Genomic DNA, 18,199 nt, shown 5'->3' with positions numbered 1-18,199 from the left:
TGCTAACATTAACATGTTAGCATTGCTACCATGCTAACATTAGCATAGTTGTATTTTCAGCCATTTTCATAGGTAGACTATTATGCTACATGTTAGCATGCTAGCATTGCTTGTATGCTAACATATCATGCTGGTGCTAGTGTGCTTAGATTAGTGTTAGCATGTGAGCAGTTTTTTGCTATTTTCATGGGTAGACACACATACAAACACCATTACCATGCTCAGTGTTAGCAGGTTAGCTTTTTTAGCATGCTAGGTGTTAGCATGTTAGATTTTCTAGCATGCTAATATTTGCATGCTAGCATTTTAGACGTATATATGGACACTATATATGAGCACCATTGTGCTTGGAGTTAGCATGCTAACATTAACATGTTAGCATTGCTACCATGCTAGCATTAGCATGGTTGTATTTTCAGCCATTTTGATAGGTAGACAATATTATGCTAGGTGTTAGCATGCTAGCGTTGCTTGTATGCTAACATAAATGTACTAGCCTTTTTTGCGATTTTCATGATTATAACACCACCACCAGGTGTTAGCATTTCTGGCACGGTATTATTAGCATAATAGCATTTAGTAGCTCTTCTCTCCTAGTAAGGACAAGCAGGATAGAAATAAATGAGTCAACCACAATTGTCTGTATTTTCAACTCGATTATAGTGAAAAAAATAAAATTAAATTAAAAAAAGACAAATATTATATAGGCAAATACTTGAGTATTCAAATGGAGTAATTCTATTCATTTGTTTACCTGTAATTCATGTTTATCCTTCACCTAATGTGCTATAAGGAACAATTTCAATATAAAAGCTCATTATTTTTTTGTGAGTAATAAGTGAGTCTAGTCCAATCTTCACACTGATTGTATCAAGTGACACATCATTGTTGTGATGTGGAACCACCGAGGTGACAACCTAGCATACTTCGCTGGACTTTACTCCCTTCCCTCCTCCTTATAAACACACGCTTGGACCGTGCAGGACTCGCAGTATTCCGCTCCTCCACAGAGGTAAGACTCTTTTAATTTTTAGGTCATCTTATTTAGGATTTAAAGGACACACACATATAAAGTCTTGTAAAATCTGCTTTCTCACCCACAGTGTCAACCATGAAGCTCCTTTTGGTTCTTGTTTTGGCTCTTTTGTCTGGTAAGAAAATGCTTTTATTTACTTCAGTAGCATGAAGTGGCACCCTAGGTTATATTTATACAGCAAATCAGACTTTTTGATGACTATAGGGGTGTTATTTTATGTATACGGGGCTCTAAAAAGTCATAAACGGGTCTTTTATACTCTAAATACAAACGTATTCCATTGATTAATATTGAATCCTAACTCACTTATCATGCTTGTGTCTGGAGCCAATTAACAGTGATAAACGAGGGACGACGCTATTGCCTAATGATTTTGATTTAGCTAAAAAATGCTGCCATTTTCTGCTAAATTAGTGACTTTCCTGTGTCAAAGGTTGCAATGCCAACGTCATGCGCCCCGGCCAGCCTAAGGTGCAGGTGGACATGGTGAAAGAAGCTTTTTGGGACTACGTGTCCAAGGCTACCTCCACTGCTGAAGACTCCCTGAAGCTCATCAGGCAGTCTGAGCTCGGAAAGGAAGTCAAGTAAGAGCATAGCAAATATGTCAAGTATGATTGAGGGATATGATAGATACATGATGTTTATCCCCCCTCAGCACCCTCATCTCTGAGAGCACCGGCGTCATCAACAAGTTCACAGAAGCTCTTCGCACCCAGGTGACCCAGGACTTCACGTCGAGCTTCTTTGAGCAAGCCGAACAGCTGAAGATCCGCCTGGAAAAGGATCTGAAGGCCATGGGCGCCAACCTGCAGCCATACGCCGACGAGGTGGGGACGCACTTGCAGAAGCAGATGGAGGAGCTGAAGAAGGAGGCGTCCGCCTACGCCGAGAGCCTGGACTCGGAGGCTCTTAAAGCCGCCGTGCTGAGAAAAAGCCAGGAACTGAAGAGCCACCTGGACATGAACGTGGACAAACTGCAGACTCAGATGGTACCTTACAGTGAAGAACTGAAGCAGAAGATGGAGACAAGTCTGGAGGACTTCCGGAGGAACATGACACCCCTGGTTCAGAGCTTCCACAGCCAGCTAACAGAGAAGAGCCAGGAGCTCCAGGAGAGGTTGGTACCTTACGGTGAGGAGCTGAGGGCCAAGCTGAACGTCGACACCCAGAACCTGAAGGAGCAGCTGGCTGCTCTCTGGAATTCCTTCACCAAGCTGACACAGTAGAGCTTCAATATCATCATCAGATGGACTCCTGAACATTAGTCTACCTCAAGTCTTCTATTTAATGTTTGACATCAATAAAAGTGTTTACACTTTTAAACAATAAAATCTTTCAATTGATTTTTCTTTCTTGTCCCTCAAGTGCAGCCCCCAAAACAAAACAATAACAAATTTTGTTCTTATAACACACACTCAGTACGTTTACTGCACTACAATGCTGAATTTGACGGTCTTTGAACGCACCACAGTTATGTGCTGTGAAGCAAAAGTGAAATGACTACCCAACTTTGACAGATTCCCCTTTTTTCTATTATTTTATCGTACTTCCCAAATGCAGACGCTGTATATAAATGCATTACAGGTGATGTTTGATGTCGTTATGATGTCTGTGTCGAGAGCTAGCATTTGATGCACTTAGCATTAGGGAGTCCAACCAGGTGGAATGAACCATTTTTGCAGGGTAGGTGAAGGTAGTCTCGGATTGTCTTAATTTGATTCAAGCAACCTCTTTATTAAGCTTTTGTAGCAAAGTTAATTTTATGTTATGTTAACATTTCTGGCGTCTTTTTATTTTTTTTCTTACAAATGACATTTTAATAAAAGAAAATAAAATCCTCATCCCTCACCTCCCCTAATTGGCGGCAACATTGATTTCCACACATTGTTTTTCCCCTACAACAGAGACAACTAGGGGTACGAATAAAAAAAATAAAAAAATAAACTAGGGGTACCAACAAATTGCAGGGCGTACGTGGAAACATTCCACTTTCAAGATCATAATTAAATATTTCCTCTCATTTCATATTAAGCCAGACAATAAAAATGGAACGTGTACGCTAGAACTAGTTTCCCAAGGGACGCAATAACCTGTGGCACAGCTGAGCCAAAATCACAACAGTTAAGTTACATTCTATTTTTGGAGAATTATCAACACGTATGAGTGACGGGATACTCAAGGTACGACAAGAAAAGGCTCTGGGGGTACACAAGACACAAAAGGGTTGGTTTAAAACTGTAAAGGCTAATATTATTACGTATACTTGCACCACAAACCGCAATCCAACCGGAGTTCCTTGGTTTCAGTAGCAATTCAATAATGTGTTGATGGGGAAAGTAGCGCCATCTGGTGGACGACTTTATAAATGAAAATGACTGTCTACAGTGAAATCCCATAAGTGAATAAATGTGGGAATAAAAATGGCCTTTTCAAGTAGTTTTCAACAATTATGAACTAATTTTTCATTTTGTGTACCTTATAATAAAAAAAACATTACGATCCTGTTGCAAATTATATATATATATATATATTGTTTCATTTAATTTGATTTGACAACTCATATTAACCCTTTGGATTTATTGTTTCCCAAATTCATAGCTTTGCCAAAATATCAGTACTGGTACAGAGGAATATCATTACAGCGACACCTGTGAGGTCAAAGTATCCTAACACAATGGGGTCAAGGTCTATTTTATTTACAATATAATGAGGAATTGATTAGTATGATGACTTATTGGACGCCCATTTTATAAGTGACAATACTGATTGATGATTGTGCGCATAACTCACATATTCCATGTACTGAGAGTCACGTTACATTTTATAAACATTGACAACATATCGACGCAGCTGGTGATATCCGGTTCCAGACTGTGACCCCTGACTCGGTGCGTACATTCAGAGTGCAACGTGGCGTCAAAATAACACGCACAGCACAGCAATAAAAGTTGACAACACGATTCATGGTGGGAACTTCGAACGCTCGTCATGTTTATTGGATGACATCACCACCAGCTAATCTGTATAAATACAGGAGGGTCAAGCTCCGTCAGCCTTGCTAACCAATCAGTCGCTGGGTAAGAAACAAACACAGCCTCATAACCAATTTCTCAGTGATGATACCATGGCATTTATCATTGCAGGTGTGTCTTTTTCCATTCCACCATGAGGTTCTTTCTCATTATCGTCACCCTGGCAGTCATCTCCGGTAAGTTCTTCACTTATTTCACAGACATAATTTCATATCTATGACCCTTTTCCCTTCATTGTACCAGGATGCCAGGCCAGGAGTGTCGTCCAGGATGAATCCACCACACCGTGGGAGGCCGCTGTGGAGAACTTTAAGAACTACATGACAGCTCTCAACGAGAAGGCTGATGGGATGGTGAAGGACATCAAGAGCTCCCAGATAAAAAGAGAACTGGAGTGAGTTTGATTACATTCCTCCTGGGAAGTTATGGAAGAATTATTCTATACAGCACAGTATATACAGTATACATAACACAGAGCTAGAGTATATTGTTATTTTAGTGTAATACCTGTTTATGGCTTGTTAAATATAATTATATCATTATTAGAGCCCTGTAGACATGAAATAGCACCCCTATAGTCACCATTTCACTCCTATTAGTATTTGTTTACACCACGTAGTGCGACTCTTATGCGCAGGCTACGGGATCACAGCAGGGGCACAAGAGGCGGCCACTGCTTTTATTTTTATTTTTATTTTTATTTTTATTTTTATTTTTATTTTTATTTTTATTTTTATTTTTATTTTTATTTTTATTTTTATTTTTATTTTTAAAGCCACCACTTTAAACAAAACATGCTACTGAGCTAATTCCTTAGCCTCTAATTTATTTATCCAAAACTTAAGTAAGGATTTCAAATGGAGTGGCTGAAGAAGGACAAAGTAAGAAGCCCAAAACTTACCACTTCCACATGAAATGGGAGGACATGTCAGCAGGATGCTACATATACAGTGAAGAAAATAAGTATTTGAACACCCTGCTATTTTGCTATTTCTCCCACTTAGAAATCATGGAGGGGTCTGAAATTTTCATCGTAGGTGCATGTCCACTGTGAGAGAGATAAACTAAAAAGAAAAATCCAGAAATCACAATGCATGATTTTTTAACAATTTATTTGTGTGATACAGCTGCTAATAAGTATTTGAACACCTGAGAAAATGAATGTTAATATTTGGTACAGTAGCCTTTGTTTGCTATTACAGAGGTCAAACGTTTCCTGTAGTTTTTCACCAGGTTTGCACACACTGCAGGAGGGATCTTGGCCCACTCCTCCACACAGATCTTCTCTAGATCAGTCAGGTTTCTGGGCTGTCGCTGAGAAACACGGAGTTTGAGCTCCCTCCAAAGATTTTCGATTGGGTTCAGGTCTGGAGACTGGCTGGGCCATGCTAGAACCTTGATATGCTTCTTACGTAGCCACTCCTTGGTTTTCCTGGCTGTGTGCTTCGGGTCGTTGTCGTGTTGGAAGACCCAGCCACGACCCATCTTCAATGCTCTGACAGAGGGAAGGAGGTTGTTCCCCAAAATCTCACAATACACGGCCCCAGTCATCCTCTCTTTAATGCAGTGCACTCGTCCTGTCCCATGTGCAGAAAAACACCCCCAAAGCATGATGCTACCACCCCCATGCTTCACAGTAGGGATGGTGTTCTTCGGATTGTACTCTTCATTCTTCTTCCTCCAAACACGCTTATTGGAATTATGACCAAAAAGTTCTATTTTGGTCTCATCTGACCATAAAACTTTCTCCCATGACTCCTCTGTATCATCCAAATGGTCATATGCAAACTTAAGACGGGCCTTGACATGTGCTGGTTTAAGCAGGGGAACCTTTCGTGCCATGCATGATTTCACATCATGACGTCTTAGTGTATTACCTACAGTAACCTTGGAAACGGTGGTCCCAGCTCTTTTCAGGTCATTGACCAAGTCCTGTCGTGTAGTTCTGGGCTGATTCCTCACCTTTCTTAGAATCATTGAGACCCCACGAGGTGATATCTTGCATGGGGCTCCACTCCGATTGAGATTGACCGTCATGTTTAGCTTCTTCCATTTTCTAATGATAGCTCCAACAGTGGACCTTTTTTCACCAAGCTGCTTGGTAATTGCTCTGTAGCCCTTTCCAGCCTTGTGGAGGTGTACAATTTTGTCTCTGGTGTCTTTGGACAGCTCTTTGGTCTTCGCCATGTTACAAGTTAAAGTCTTACTGATTGTATGGGGTGGACAGGTGTCTTTATGCAGCTAACGACCTCAAACAGGTGCATCTGATTCAGGATGATACATGGAGTGCAGGTGGACTTCTAATGGGCAGACTAACAGGTCTTTCAGGGTCAGAATTCTAGATGATACACAGGTGTTCAAATACTTATTTGCAGCTGTATCACACAAATAAATTGTTAAAAAATCATGCATTGTGATTTCTGGATTTTTCTTTTTAGTTTATCTCTCTCACAGTGGACATGCACCTACGATGAAAATTTCAGACCCCTCCATGATTTCTAAGTGGGAGAAATAGCAAAATAGCAGGGTGTTCAAATACTTATTTTCTTCACTGTAACTTGTCAATCAATCTTTTTTTTTACTAATAATAGGCCATAATTGATCACAAAACATCAGTCAATTAGTCATTTACCTAATTTGTCGGACAACATTTAACAGTATAATCTATTTTTCATATTAACATTATGATTAATCACTGATTAACTGGGCATAAATAATGTTACGAGACACTACAAATACAAACAAATGGAAGGTGACATTCAAAGTGGATGTGTCTTATATTCCCTCAGCACCCTGATCCAAGACAGCATGGCTGAGCTGGACGTGTACAGGGAAGACCTGGAGATCAAGCTGGCCCCGTACACGCAGGAAACTGCCAAGCGGCTGGGCAGTGAACTTCGGGGTCTGGCTGAGCACCTCTACGACCACATGATCATGTACAGGGACCAGATGGAGACGTACTCTCAGGAGCTGAACACCTTGGTGAAGCAGAACGCTGATGACATCCGACTCAAGGTCAACGCCTTCACACGCAAGATGAAGAAACGCCTCAGCAAGGACACCATGGAGATTAAAATGTGAGTGTATCAATGTCAACTCAATCACTACCAAGAGATAACCATCAATAAAAATGTTGTCCTCCTGTCAGACATGTTGCCACCTATTTTGAGAAGCTTCAGGCCCGCACCTCAAACAACATGGAGGACTTGAGGGTACGCCTGCAACCTTATTTTGCTCAAGTGCGTGACAACACCCAGGCGAAGATCACCACCCTGAATGACCTGCTGAAGGCCCAGGTGGAGAGCATGAAGGACCAGATTCAGAGCAGGGCCGATGACATCAAGGAAAGCTACGAGAAGACATCTGAGAACCTGCGCTCCACCCTGCAGGACAAGATGGAGGAGCTTCGCAGTTGGTTTCAGCCATTTGTCTCCATGATCACTGAAAATATGTAAACCACAAGTCTGAATAAAATGACCTCTTGTGAAGAAGTTTACAAATAAAAATATCTGTCCAAAATGAATTTTAGTTGGTCAGTAGCATGAAATAAAATTGAGTTTGGAGTTAATCTGTGATTTAAAAAAAATGAAACCATTATTTAAAGGACATATTGACTCTCCAATTGAAAGTTGCTGTGGTTTCCAATGAAGATGCCACATTAAAAGTAATGCTTCAAACCAAGATTAATATACATACATTTTTACAAATTACGAATTATCATAACATTCCGTATTAAAACTATTTGATTTATTACTACAAATAAAATATATACCCTATACACAGGAGTGCAAAAGAGGAAATGTACATTATTTGTCGAGGTACCTCATCCACATGTGATACTACGGCACAGTGAAACCTAACTATGTCACATTATCCAATCAATTTTGTCGTCTCCTCATGCCCAGCCAATCAGAAAACATTACACGCCATGCTAGTGTGTCGCCGTTCAGTGTTGTCATTCTCGAAAGATGTCGCCCATTAGTAAAATGAAGACGTTTCTTGTTTTAATATAGTATTCTGTGTTCGTCAGAATGAGTGGCATTTGCAGGGAGGTTATCACGCTCCAACTGGGACATTATTCTAACTTTGTGGGCACTCACTGGTGGAATTTACAGGCAAGTAAAGCACAGACGGCTAGCCTAACCTAGCTAGTTGAGTTAGCTTGGCTTGTGTTGACAGGAGACGAATTAGCTAGTATTAGCATCATATTGTAATTTAATATGGACTATTGGTAATATATGTAGTATATAAGACACTATATTCCTAGCGTGTACACAGAAGTTAAGTAGTATGCTTAGTGTGTGAGATAAACATATTTATATTTGCAGGATGCATCTCTATCTTACGACCCAGAGATGCCACCTGGAGAGATCCAGAGTGACGTCATGTTTCGTGAAGGCCAGACTCTTGGTGGTAACATTACCTACACCCCACGCCTCATTGTCATGGACCTTAAAGGTAATCATGTTTTATCTGTTAGATGTGTATGCTGAGAATCTGTACATTATTGTGAGTTGGGTATTGAAGGCATTTAAACTCTTTAAATTCGCACAGGAAGTCTGTTGACTCTACGGCAGGAAGGAAGTCTATATGATTCTGGCAAAGAGACAGCCGCTATTTCCTGGTACATAATATAATTCACATTTTCACATTATAATTCACATTTTTGTGAATAACACCCCACATGTGGCAGGGATGGAAGCCTGATGACGCATAAAGAGAGTCCGCCTGCAAAAAACTCATTCCTCGAAGATCTAGACAAGTTGGATGTGAGTATTTTAGTTTTATAATGAAAGGGTTGATAATTAAACAGCAGATTCACATCAGTGCTTGTCGTGTTTAGAGGGGGGATATACTGACCGAGGTCGATTTTTCTTCAAGCTCCCAGTCTCCATGTGAGCGTAAGTAAACACCCGATAACTAACTATCAATTTATCCTGAATTGAGGCTAATGACGGTACAATACAATTTCACAGGTTCTTTGAAGGTTGACACGGTAAACAGTCAGCTTGCTCGAGTCCAGAAAAGCTACAAGCTGGAGGGCAGCGTCAAAGTGTGGTCCGACTTTCTTCGCATTCACCTGCACCCTCGTACCATCTCCGTCATCCACCAGTACAACCACGATGGGTATGATATTATTTTTTTTATATTTGTATTTGACTGTTGCCTATTATTAGTCCAAAAAATTAAGATTAAGATTAAGATATTAAGATATGCCTTTATTCGTCCCTCAGTGGGGAAATTTGTATTGCACAGCAGCAAGAGTACATAGTCAGTTAAGCAGTACAAAATACACAATATAGAAAAATAAACAATATAAACAGCCCAAGTATTAACAGAAATCAACAGTTTTTCCCAGAGTTATATACAATACAGTATGTAGATAATATGAAACCAGATGAGATACATGACCAGTCTATACACTGAGATCCTGTAAGAGAGTTAATATGAGGCATTATGGAAATACTTCACATAGAATTTAGTATATTGCATAGTTAAGCAAATATTCTTGGCCTAAATTAAGCATTTTTAAGGCAATGTTGATGAACTATAGTCTCCACTGGCCACTAGGTGTCACTAGTAATTGCCAATGATAGACTTTTTCTCTTTTACAATTATTTATCTCACAACAGGCACAATAACGTAATAATAATAGTATAATAAGCACGCAGACCTCACAGCTAGGAGACCAGGGTTCAATTCCACCCTCGGCCATCTCTGTGTGGAGTTTGCATGTTCTCCCCGTGCATGCGTGGGTTTGCTAGGTTATGCTACATGCTAGGTTAATTGGCCACTCCAAATTGTCCATAGGTATGAATGTGAGTGTGAATGGTTGTTGATTGGTGATTGGCTGACGACCAGTCCAGGGTGTACCCTTGCCCAAAGACAGCTGAGATAGGCTCCAGCACTCCCGCAACCCTCGGGGAACCCAGGAAAAGTGGTAGAAAATGAATGAATAATAGTAATAATAATAATAGTCATCATCATTATCATCATAAGTACAACACTGGGATGCCTTACATGGCTTACTTACTCTTAGTATGATTACTATATTGGGTACTATGAGTGTAAAGGGGACTATAGGGGTGTTATTTCATGTCTAGGGGGCTCTAATGTTAAAAATTGTATTTATTTCATAACTGGAACCAGTGAACTGTGATAAACGAGGGGTTACTGTACAGCACAGTTCTATACAGTACATGTTTTTATTCTTACTGGATTGTAAACAATCAGTAATTAAAATATTGTGTTGTTATGACCAGGGAGGCTGACCGTCTGGAGACCTTTGGCCAGGGGCAGGCGCTCCTGCAAGGGTCAGTACTGGAGGAGCTGGATGACAAACTGCATTTCTTCGTGGAAGAGTGTGACTACTTTCAAGTAAGTTCCAACCTCCTCCTTGCTCTTCCCCCGCAATGCTCCCTTCTTCATATCACATCTTCTACCATATCGTACTTATTGTGTGGAAATATGGGCTAATAACAATAAAAGCAATCTTCACTCGCTAAATGTACTGCAAAAAAGGTCAGTAAGGATAATTCATAATGCCGCCTACAGAGAACATACTAACTCCTTATTAAAAATGTCATCCAATACTTCTCTACAAGAGAGGAGAAATATGATCTCAGGGAAGAACTACATTTGAAACACTTATATGCTAGGACTACGTTAAAAAGCCATAGCATTTCAGTATGTGGAATCAAACTATGGAATGGATTGAGTAAGGACCTCAAACAATGCACAACGATGAGCCAATTCAAGAAACAATACAAGCAGTTGATGTTTGCTAAATACAAGGATGAAGAGTCTTGAACCAGTCATGATGTGCTATATATATCACTATATTGACACTTACTATGGTACCCATTATGTCATTTATGGTCATTAAAAAAAAACAAAAAACCTTAAACTGTATTATGGAAAGCAGGAAGTGAACAAATGTAACAGTTACTGATTGTAAAAGTACCAGATGGAGGGGTAGGATTTAATAAGCTTTGCTTCTTCCTACTCCTTTTGGACATGTGGAACTGTGAACTGATTATGTGATGCATTCAATTGTAATCTGATGCACGTTCAAATGAAATAAAACCATTTACCATTACATCTTTTCTTAGGGTTTCCAGATACTGTGTGACATGGCTGATGGCTTTGCAGGCTTGGGGTCAAAGGTAACGGAAATGCTTCAAGACGCATACGGGGGTAGAGGCATCCTGACCTACGGGATGGCCCCTGTCAGCCACGCTAACTCAGTAAGTTGGACCCAACAGTGAAACGTTGCTTGGTATGGATGCCGTGATATTGTTTCTATCCAAGCAGACTCCAACTAAAGACGTCTACCACATGTTGAACTGCGCGTTAGGGACGGTCCACTTGGCGAGTCATAGCTCCTTCTACTGTCCCTTAACGCTGCGCGGCGGGCTGGGCCTGAGACCCTCGTCACCTATAAGCTTCCCTTACTTAGCTTATGATGTAAGTTATTGATGTTATGTATATGTGAGAACACGTTTTATCACACACTTACTGTATATCTGTCCATGTGTTCCAGCCTTCACTTTGGTACCACTCCAGCTCCGTTCTGGCTCTCGCTCTGGATGCTCTGTCTGCGCCGTACAGGCTTCGAAACAGCGTCCCCATGTGGCAGCTGGCAGACTCACTGTCTGCATCAGGGAGAAAGGTGAACCTACGTTTGATTTCACATCTTATGGCGTTTTAATGACCTTCACAAGTGGAATTATAGGTAGTGGCAGCCTACGGTGCTGTCCCGTTTCCCATGATGCACGGGGATTCTCTGCCAGATGCTTTAAGTGCCTGTGCGGACTCTTTGCCGTGGAAACCTCTCTCAACATGCCCTGAAGCAAGTGACGGTCGTTGTTACGGGCAGTGGGTGACACTCAAAGGCCTGGAAGGACAGAGACTCGTGAGGTACGCTCATGTTGAATGTTGCATTCGAATGTCATCATGATTTTACATTTTCTATCCCATTTTAGTTCTGGTGCGCCGGGGACTGAACCACGGTCTGCTCTTCACAACCTACACAGCGGGGAAGATGTCCTGGCGTCCTACATCTCATCTTTCTATCCCACGGCTCCTCTGTAAAACATGTTTATTTTATTACCAGTGGAACACGTTTATGTTGATAGTTTACACATTGTGATGTGGTGTTTATGCACCCATAAATATTACACACATCAGGGGAAAACCATGTCAATATGTCATCAGCCAGGAGGAGATATGGTAAGATATGAAAAGTGTCACTCAGCCCATATCAAATCATCAATCAAACCAGGACGGCTTGGGGCTGGTGTGTTAGCAATCACCCACATTTAGTGGCATCGTAACAACAACAACAATAACGGCGTTATGCCAAGAAACTGTAATGAATTTCTCTGAGTGTTTCTGCAGCAATCTGCACCAGCGAAAATTGGGGCAAGGATTTGACCCAGAAGGTCAAATTTGGTGTGAAAAAGGTCAAAAATTGACCCAGAAGGACAAAAATTGGGTTTAAAGCCATTGGAAGGAACAGAGGTTTTAGGAGTGTGGCTTGACATTTATTCTTTAAAAAAACAACTATATAATAACTCCAAATGATTTGCATGGGACTTGTCATAAGGACAATATTATAGCTCTTATAACTGCCATGCAACTGCAACCCTATATCACATATTTGAGTGGGTTTACAATATTGTTGGACCAGACTTGTTTGCATTAAATTGGCAGGGAATGTATTCTTCTTGACATGTTTAGTTTAGGGGTGGCACGGCGGTCTTAGCGCGCAGACCTCACAGCTCGGAGACCAGGGTTCAATTCCATCCTCGGGCATCTCTGTGTGGAGTTTGCATGTGGGTTTTCTCCGGGTACTCCGGTTTCCTCCCACATTCCAAAAACATGCTAGGTTAATTGGTGACTCCAAATTGTCCATAGGTATGAATGAGAGTGTGAATGGTTGTTTGTCTATATGTGCCCTGTGATTGGCTGGCGACCAGTCCAGGGTGTACCCCGCCTCACGCCCGAAGACAGCTGGGATAGGCTGGATAGGAAAAAGCGGTAGAAAATGAATGTTTAGATGTGTTAATAGTGAATTACTTCTAAAACCTGAGGGAATCCATGGAGCAAAAAAGCGAATAAAGCAAAAGCAAATTTGATCCAAAAAAAAAAAAAATGTCATCAGCCTTATATCTCCAGTCACACATGTAAATGCAAGCTAGGGTTTGGGTTGTCGACTTCAACGGGTTCCACATTTCCACAACCATCTCAATTCAAAAGTTGTCACGGTTTTCCTGAATTGTTTTCCAATCCTCTCTGCAGGGCTGTGCAGCTGGTGTCCAGTCCTAGTAAAGTGACACCACCTTTCCCCCATATCTTCAGTCAGTGTGTTAATAATAGAGGTCTGGTACACGACCAACAGCCTCCAAGTCTCTGTAAGTATCTTTTGGTTTTATTTCATTTGAACATGCATCAGATTACAATTGAATGCATCACATAATCAGTTCACAGTTCCAATCTTTTCACTCTGAATTTGAGCTTATATTGAGTTATATATATATATTAGAATTTTTTTTGCTATTTCTGTAGCTTCAGCCACCTCAGCCGTCTCCTCCGTACCGGTCATCACATCCCTCCAGTCCGGACCCGCCCTGGACCCATGGCTCTCAGACTTGCATCGCAGTGTCAGTGCCTTTGACATCCGCCGCGTGGCTCCCAGCTTTCTCGCTCAAGGCCCCGAAATGGCAGATTACAGCGAAGTCTTGGAGCAGTTGCGCTTACTGGCTCGACGTTATCGAGACGACAGCAGAGGTATGACGCGGTCTTCTTCTGAAGACGATGATGATGACTGACAAATGAGTATTGGACTTGTTTTGTTTCCTATCAGACACACTCCCGTAACTCCAAAGAATCAACTCACTAATGTGGCTGTAGAATTGATCTTAAATATATCGTACTATTTCCGCAGTATGGACCATTTCATTTAATCTGTTCTTACTGAAATCAGCGAGAGCCCTGATATTTTCCACATGTAGATCACATTTTATTATAAACAATAACTTCTTGGAGCAGTGTAGTCTTCCACATTACTGCGTAGTTTTCCCAAAACACTCATTTGTAGTTTATTTTTGTAATCATGTTACCATGTGGGCTTCATTTAAATGGAAAAAGCTTATTACTAAATATTATCCCACTGACTGTAAGACAATACTGGTGCAATACAGAGTGTAGCATATAATACTAAAGTTGAATGTATGGACTTTTGTAATTAAACTTTTGACAGCAATTTTTGCCTTTGTGATTTACCAACTTTTGTCATCCCTATACAGTACTTGTAATACAGTAATATCTAATTATTACAGTAGTGGTCAAATCTAAACAAAGCAAACAGGACATGAGGATTTGAATTTTTAATCTGAAATAAAATGTTACAAGGATTTCACAAAAGGTGAAACATATTAGACATATTCCAAGCGAGCACAGCAGTACGCAATAGTAAGCTATATCTGCGGACAAAAAAGGGCTAAAACACACACCACCGATTCAAGTTATAAAACTAACAGACAAAAAAAACTGCATTGAACTACAGCAAAGGGATAAAAAAAATTGTAAAATGAAATGAATTTGAAGTATGTGCATAAAAGACATCAAGAGCTGGAGTTGTACAGCTACTTATCAAAAAGAGTAGATGGATGTGTGTGGTGGCGGGGGGGCACTAGGATAGATAAAGGCTGGTGACAAAATGGTACAAAAATCAAAAACTATGAGCGAGAACGAGAGCGGGATTGGGAACGGGATTTAGAGCGAGAGACTGAGCGGGAAGCCGATCGGGAATGGGAGCGGGCTTTGACGGGGGAGGCCGACCGGGATTTTGATTTAGACCTGGCTCTGGATTTTGAGTCAGCGGGGGAGCAGGAGCGAGAGCCCCTCTCCGGTTCACCCGCTTCGTCATCGCTCTTGGGCTGGTCGCGGCCCTTTGAGACGGACTTTCTGGAGAGGGAACGGGAGCGAGACCTGGACCTAGACCTGGACTCCTCTTTCTTGACCTTCCCTTCTTTCTTGACCTTCTTGCTTTTCGGGCTGCGACTCCTGCTCAGATCTTTGTCCTTCTGGTCCCCGTTGCTGCGGTCTTCCTCTTTCTTGCTCTTGCTTTTGCTCTTCTTGCTGTGTGAGTGACTGCGGGAACGAGAAGCAGGCCTGTCGGGGAAAAAATTAGGACATCAATCAGTGCTTGGATTTAAACCCAGTTTGTTTCAATCCTAATCTGTCTTGCATTGAATGGTTCTAAATGTTTTTGGCTTTCACAAAATCAAGGCGGGTAGCCTTTGCAGCACGCAGAGTCCCAACTTAAATGACTCACAGAAAGAGGCACCAGGGGTCAAGTGACCAACATGGAAATAATAGCAAAAAAGGTGGCATCTCACCTGGAGCGGGAGCGACTCCGGCTGCTGCTTTCACTGCGGCTTCTGCTCTTGCGAGACCTGCGGCTCCTGGAGCGGGACCTGACATGGCGGAACATGGGTTAGGGATTACTTGAATTTGGATATCTGAGACGACAATACAACAAAAAAATACTAGAGCTGTGTTTGCTTTAATGTTATTAATGTAGTGGCTACATATGCTGCAAGATTGACAGGAAGGTGATTGATCAGCATTATTGAATGAAACGTACCTGGATCGGCTGCGGCTACGCGAGTAGGAGCGACGGCGTTTAGCTCCGGGGCGGTCTTCGATGAGACGTATCTTTCTGCCGTTGACCTCTGTGCCGTCCAGCTTCTCCAGAGCGCGCTTCATGTCCGAGTAGAGCCTGAACTCAATCACCCCTTCATTCTTTCTTCCTTTGTGTGTATCTGCGTACGTCACCTCCCCCGCTTGCCTCATGTAATCCTAAAGGAGGAACACACAAGGCGTGTTTAGATGTTGGCGTATGTTACATTTTACCACCTTTTAAAAAGGACACCGACCTTCAAGTCTTGCCAGCTGCAGCGACTGGACAGGTTCTCAACAATAAGCCGATAGTCTGTCCTGATTGGTGGACCGTACCTGTCTCTCCCCCATCGTCCTCCATAGCCACCTTTCAAGGTAACAAGGATAGAGCAAACAAATGAGGACCGTGCACCAACTGGGGTGCTGTTATTATTCTGATCTGCAAACTACTCTAAATAATAACCACTTGGAAGAAACTTTATATGGCTTACACAAAAACAAAATATAAATATACTCATTAAAACTGACTAGCTATCCTATATGTAGACATGAAATTGTAGCGAAATAGAAAAAAAAAGGATATATACAAGAAAATAGTATAAGCAAACTAACACAATTGACTGTTCATTTACAATAAATGTTCTTTTTTTATGCTGAACCCACATCTGTTCCTAACCCCCATGGCATCCTCACCACCCGGCCTGGGCCTAATGGCAATAGCGGTCTTCATTCACAATGGCTCCCTTTTTTGGTCTGCCCAGGGGCCCAGAATGGTCAAACCACACTCTTGGAAAGGGGGGACACCATGGCCAGCAATAGGGCGGGCAGTCAGCAAAGGACTCTTTCAATTAAAACATTGAGGTTCTTTGTTAAATCTTTACCTTTTAAATTGACAATCATTGTATTAGAAATTAAAAAAAAGAATGGAATCAAACATTTACAACATGAATCACTTTAAATTACTGTAGTCAAATTTAAAAATCAGTTTTCCTTTTTTAAACCATTTTTTCTACATGGTTTAATTGCAAGATTTAAGTCGTTGGTGGCTTGTGGGCACTCAAGAATGTCATGCAATTGATTTGCAAGACAAAAACACTGATGAACGCGCAATTGCAGAAACTGAGACGCACCCACCATTACAAAGTTGCATGGATAAACAAGTCCGGGAGATTTTGTTTTAGTATTTACGCTGTATGTGTCTGTGGTGACAAAACCAAATGTACACTATGTCCCCTTGTATTACACAATTAACCTCTATCTATATAACCACATTATTACCAAATGGAACCCCAGTGAACACTATATTAAATGGTAAACAATGATTATTACAATACAAGTTGAATGCACATAAGCCACCAAGGACAATAATTTAGCAACCAAAATTAGCCTAAAAAATAATATTCATGTAAAGAACAAAAGTTTGTTCGGGAACTTACTCCTTCCTCCGCCGCCGCCGCCACTGTAGCCTCCATCACGACGAGGCCCTTTAGTGTGCTCCACAATGACTCTCTCCCCGCACAGCTCTTTACCGTTCAGGTCGTACACCGCATCGTCTGCGTCGCGCGGGTCATCAAATTCAACGAACCCATACCTAGATTCCAAGAAAAAGCATATTTTTACCACGTTAGTATAAACGCTCAACAGTCAGGAGTTAGAAAAAGTAAAGCTGTGACAAATAGATAAACCATATGAGCATCAAATATTATTCGTTTTAATCCACAAAAAAAGCACGCCGTGACATTGCCACGTCTGGTGTTAGCAAGCCCGATTAGCATTGTAGCCAACTGAATGTTAGTGGGGAAATGTATCATGCAAAATCACGTAAACGCCAGTTACACAGCACATGTGACGAAGAAACCAGTTTAATTCATTTACAAATCAAAACAGATGCGTTTCTAAAGTCGGGACCTGTACACGCGAGACGAACAAGGCCCCAGACAACAATGTTAGCGTCATGCTAACTCGACGCGAGCTTCTTGCAACAAGGGGATATCGACAAAGGCGCCGAAACATTACCCGTTTTTAAGATCGACTTCGAGTATCTTCCCGTAGCTTTTAAAGAATCTCTCCACGTCTTTTTCCCTGGCCCGATAACTCAACCTTCCGATATAGACTCTCGACATTTTGTCGAATTACAAAATGCAAAATCGACAGGAGGAACAGTGAGCGGGTAGGGAACCACACACAGCCGCTTTATCCGCACAAAAGGCTGGTCCGGTAGGGGGCGTGGTTTATATTCTTCTTCTATTGCTAATTCTGCTTTTGGTAAAAACACTACCGCCACCTCCTGAAAAGTTGTCCAAACACGCAGTACTTTTGTATAGCCAAAATACTACTAATGTTTTCATTTTGTTTTAATAACTAACAAACTAACTTAAATTAAATATTACCGAAATAAAAAACAAAACAGGGAGTATTTTATTAAATCACGTTGCCTAATCGG

The 18,199-nt window shown here is 41.3% G+C and overlaps 4 protein-coding genes across 7 annotated transcripts; 3 read left to right on the top strand and 1 right to left on the bottom strand.

The window, feature by feature from the left end:
- Nucleotides 1-720: 720 nt before the first annotated feature.
- Nucleotides 721-2,326, top strand: apoa4a (apolipoprotein A-IV a). The gene is made up of 3 exons (XM_058046935.2): nucleotides 721-1,151; nucleotides 1,470-1,620; nucleotides 1,692-2,326. Exons 1-3 carry the CDS (start codon nucleotides 1,112-1,114, stop codon nucleotides 2,260-2,262), a joined length of 762 nt encoding a protein of 253 aa, XP_057902918.2. The 5' UTR covers nucleotides 721-1,111; the 3' UTR covers nucleotides 2,263-2,326.
- An 802-nt stretch (nucleotides 2,327-3,128) lies between these two features.
- apoea (apolipoprotein Ea) lies at nucleotides 3,129-7,577 on the top strand. Of its 2 annotated transcripts, none has more exons than XM_058047197.2 (5): nucleotides 3,129-3,156; nucleotides 4,180-4,244; nucleotides 4,312-4,462; nucleotides 6,858-7,145; nucleotides 7,217-7,577. In XM_058047197.2, the coding sequence occupies exons 2-5, from the start codon at nucleotides 4,202-4,204 to the stop codon at nucleotides 7,521-7,523; spliced, it is 789 nt and encodes a 262-aa protein (XP_057903180.2). In that variant the 5' UTR covers nucleotides 3,129-3,156; nucleotides 4,180-4,201; the 3' UTR covers nucleotides 7,524-7,577. The 2 variants fall into 2 exon arrangements, with proteins under 2 accessions (XP_057903180.2, XP_057903179.2); XM_058047196.2 differs by lacking the exon at nucleotides 3,129-3,156 and adding an exon at nucleotides 3,899-4,113.
- A 410-nt stretch (nucleotides 7,578-7,987) lies between these two features.
- On the top strand, nucleotides 7,988-14,350 carry msto1 (misato mitochondrial distribution and morphology regulator 1). The gene is made up of 14 exons (XM_058047261.2): nucleotides 7,988-8,183; nucleotides 8,397-8,526; nucleotides 8,623-8,692; nucleotides 8,762-8,837; nucleotides 8,912-8,969; nucleotides 9,045-9,195; nucleotides 10,332-10,446; nucleotides 11,181-11,315; nucleotides 11,383-11,535; nucleotides 11,612-11,740; nucleotides 11,804-11,988; nucleotides 12,054-12,158; nucleotides 13,372-13,484; nucleotides 13,639-14,350. The coding sequence occupies exons 1-14, from the start codon at nucleotides 8,100-8,102 to the stop codon at nucleotides 13,899-13,901; spliced, it is 1,767 nt and encodes a 588-aa protein (XP_057903244.2). The 5' UTR covers nucleotides 7,988-8,099; the 3' UTR covers nucleotides 13,902-14,350.
- Nucleotides 14,351-14,444: 94 nt separating this feature from the next.
- On the bottom strand, nucleotides 14,445-17,984 carry srsf4 (serine and arginine rich splicing factor 4). Of its 3 annotated transcripts, none has more exons than XM_058047263.2 (6): nucleotides 17,773-17,984; nucleotides 17,193-17,347; nucleotides 16,014-16,123; nucleotides 15,722-15,936; nucleotides 15,474-15,551; nucleotides 14,445-15,246 (listed from the first exon to the last, which is right to left on the bottom strand). In XM_058047263.2, exons 1-6 carry the CDS (start codon nucleotides 17,877-17,879, stop codon nucleotides 14,811-14,813), a joined length of 1,101 nt encoding a protein of 366 aa, XP_057903246.2. In that variant the 5' UTR covers nucleotides 17,880-17,984; the 3' UTR covers nucleotides 14,445-14,810. The 3 variants fall into 3 exon arrangements, with proteins under 3 accessions (XP_057903246.2, XP_078648085.1, XP_078648084.1); XM_078791959.1 differs by lacking the exon at nucleotides 17,773-17,984 and adding an exon at nucleotides 16,420-16,597 and having other exon boundaries at nucleotides 17,193-17,340; XM_078791958.1 differs by lacking the exons at nucleotides 17,193-17,347; nucleotides 17,773-17,984 and adding an exon at nucleotides 16,420-17,155.
- Nucleotides 17,985-18,199: the final 215 nt, after the last annotated feature.

The sequence above is a fragment of the Doryrhamphus excisus genome, linkage group LG7 (genome assembly GCF_037039965.1).
Source record: "Doryrhamphus excisus strain RoL-2023G ecotype Guam linkage group LG7, RoL_Dexc_Guam_v1.1, whole genome shotgun sequence".
NCBI classification, from domain to species: Eukaryota; Metazoa; Chordata; class Actinopteri; order Syngnathiformes; family Syngnathidae; genus Doryrhamphus; species Doryrhamphus excisus.
Note: the sequence above shows the minus strand (reverse complement) of the source record. Positions and strands in the feature narration are given on the sequence as shown.

Bases quoted from the DNA above. Each gene is read 5' to 3' on its own strand.
- apoa4a (XM_058046935.2), top strand. From the start codon at position 1,112: ATGAAGCTCCTTTTGGTTCTTGTTTTGGCTCTTTTGTCTG. The intron at 1,152-1,469 runs GTAAGAAAATGC...CCTGTGTCAAAG, and splicing joins TGTTTTGGCTCTTTTGTCTG to GTTGCAATGCCAACGTCATG. The intron at 1,621-1,691 runs GTAAGAGCATAG...ATCCCCCCTCAG, and splicing joins GAGCTCGGAAAGGAAGTCAA to CACCCTCATCTCTGAGAGCA.
- apoea (XM_058047197.2), top strand. From the start codon at position 4,202: ATGAGGTTCTTTCTCATTATCGTCACCCTGGCAGTCATCTCCG. The intron at 4,463-6,857 runs GTGAGTTTGATT...ATATTCCCTCAG, and splicing joins CAGATAAAAAGAGAACTGGA to CACCCTGATCCAAGACAGCA. The intron at 7,146-7,216 runs GTGAGTGTATCA...TCCTCCTGTCAG, and splicing joins GACACCATGGAGATTAAAAT to ACATGTTGCCACCTATTTTG.
- msto1 (XM_058047261.2), top strand. From the start codon at position 8,100: ATGAGTGGCATTTGCAGGGAGGTTATCACGCTCCAACTGGGACATTAT. The intron at 8,184-8,396 runs GCAAGTAAAGCA...TTATATTTGCAG, and splicing joins CTCACTGGTGGAATTTACAG to GATGCATCTCTATCTTACGA. The intron at 11,741-11,803 runs GTGAACCTACGT...GTGGAATTATAG, and splicing joins TGTCTGCATCAGGGAGAAAG to GTAGTGGCAGCCTACGGTGC.
- srsf4 (XM_058047263.2), bottom strand. From the start codon at position 17,879: ATGTCGAGAGTCTATATCGGAAGGTTGAGTTATCGGGCCAGGGAAAAA. The intron at 17,348-17,772 runs GTAATGTTTCGG...CTTGGAATCTAG, and splicing joins GAAGTCGATCTTAAAAACGG to GTATGGGTTCGTTGAATTTG. The intron at 15,937-16,013 runs GTCGGTGTCCTT...TTCCTCCTTTAG, and splicing joins GCAGCTGGCAAGACTTGAAG to GATTACATGAGGCAAGCGGG.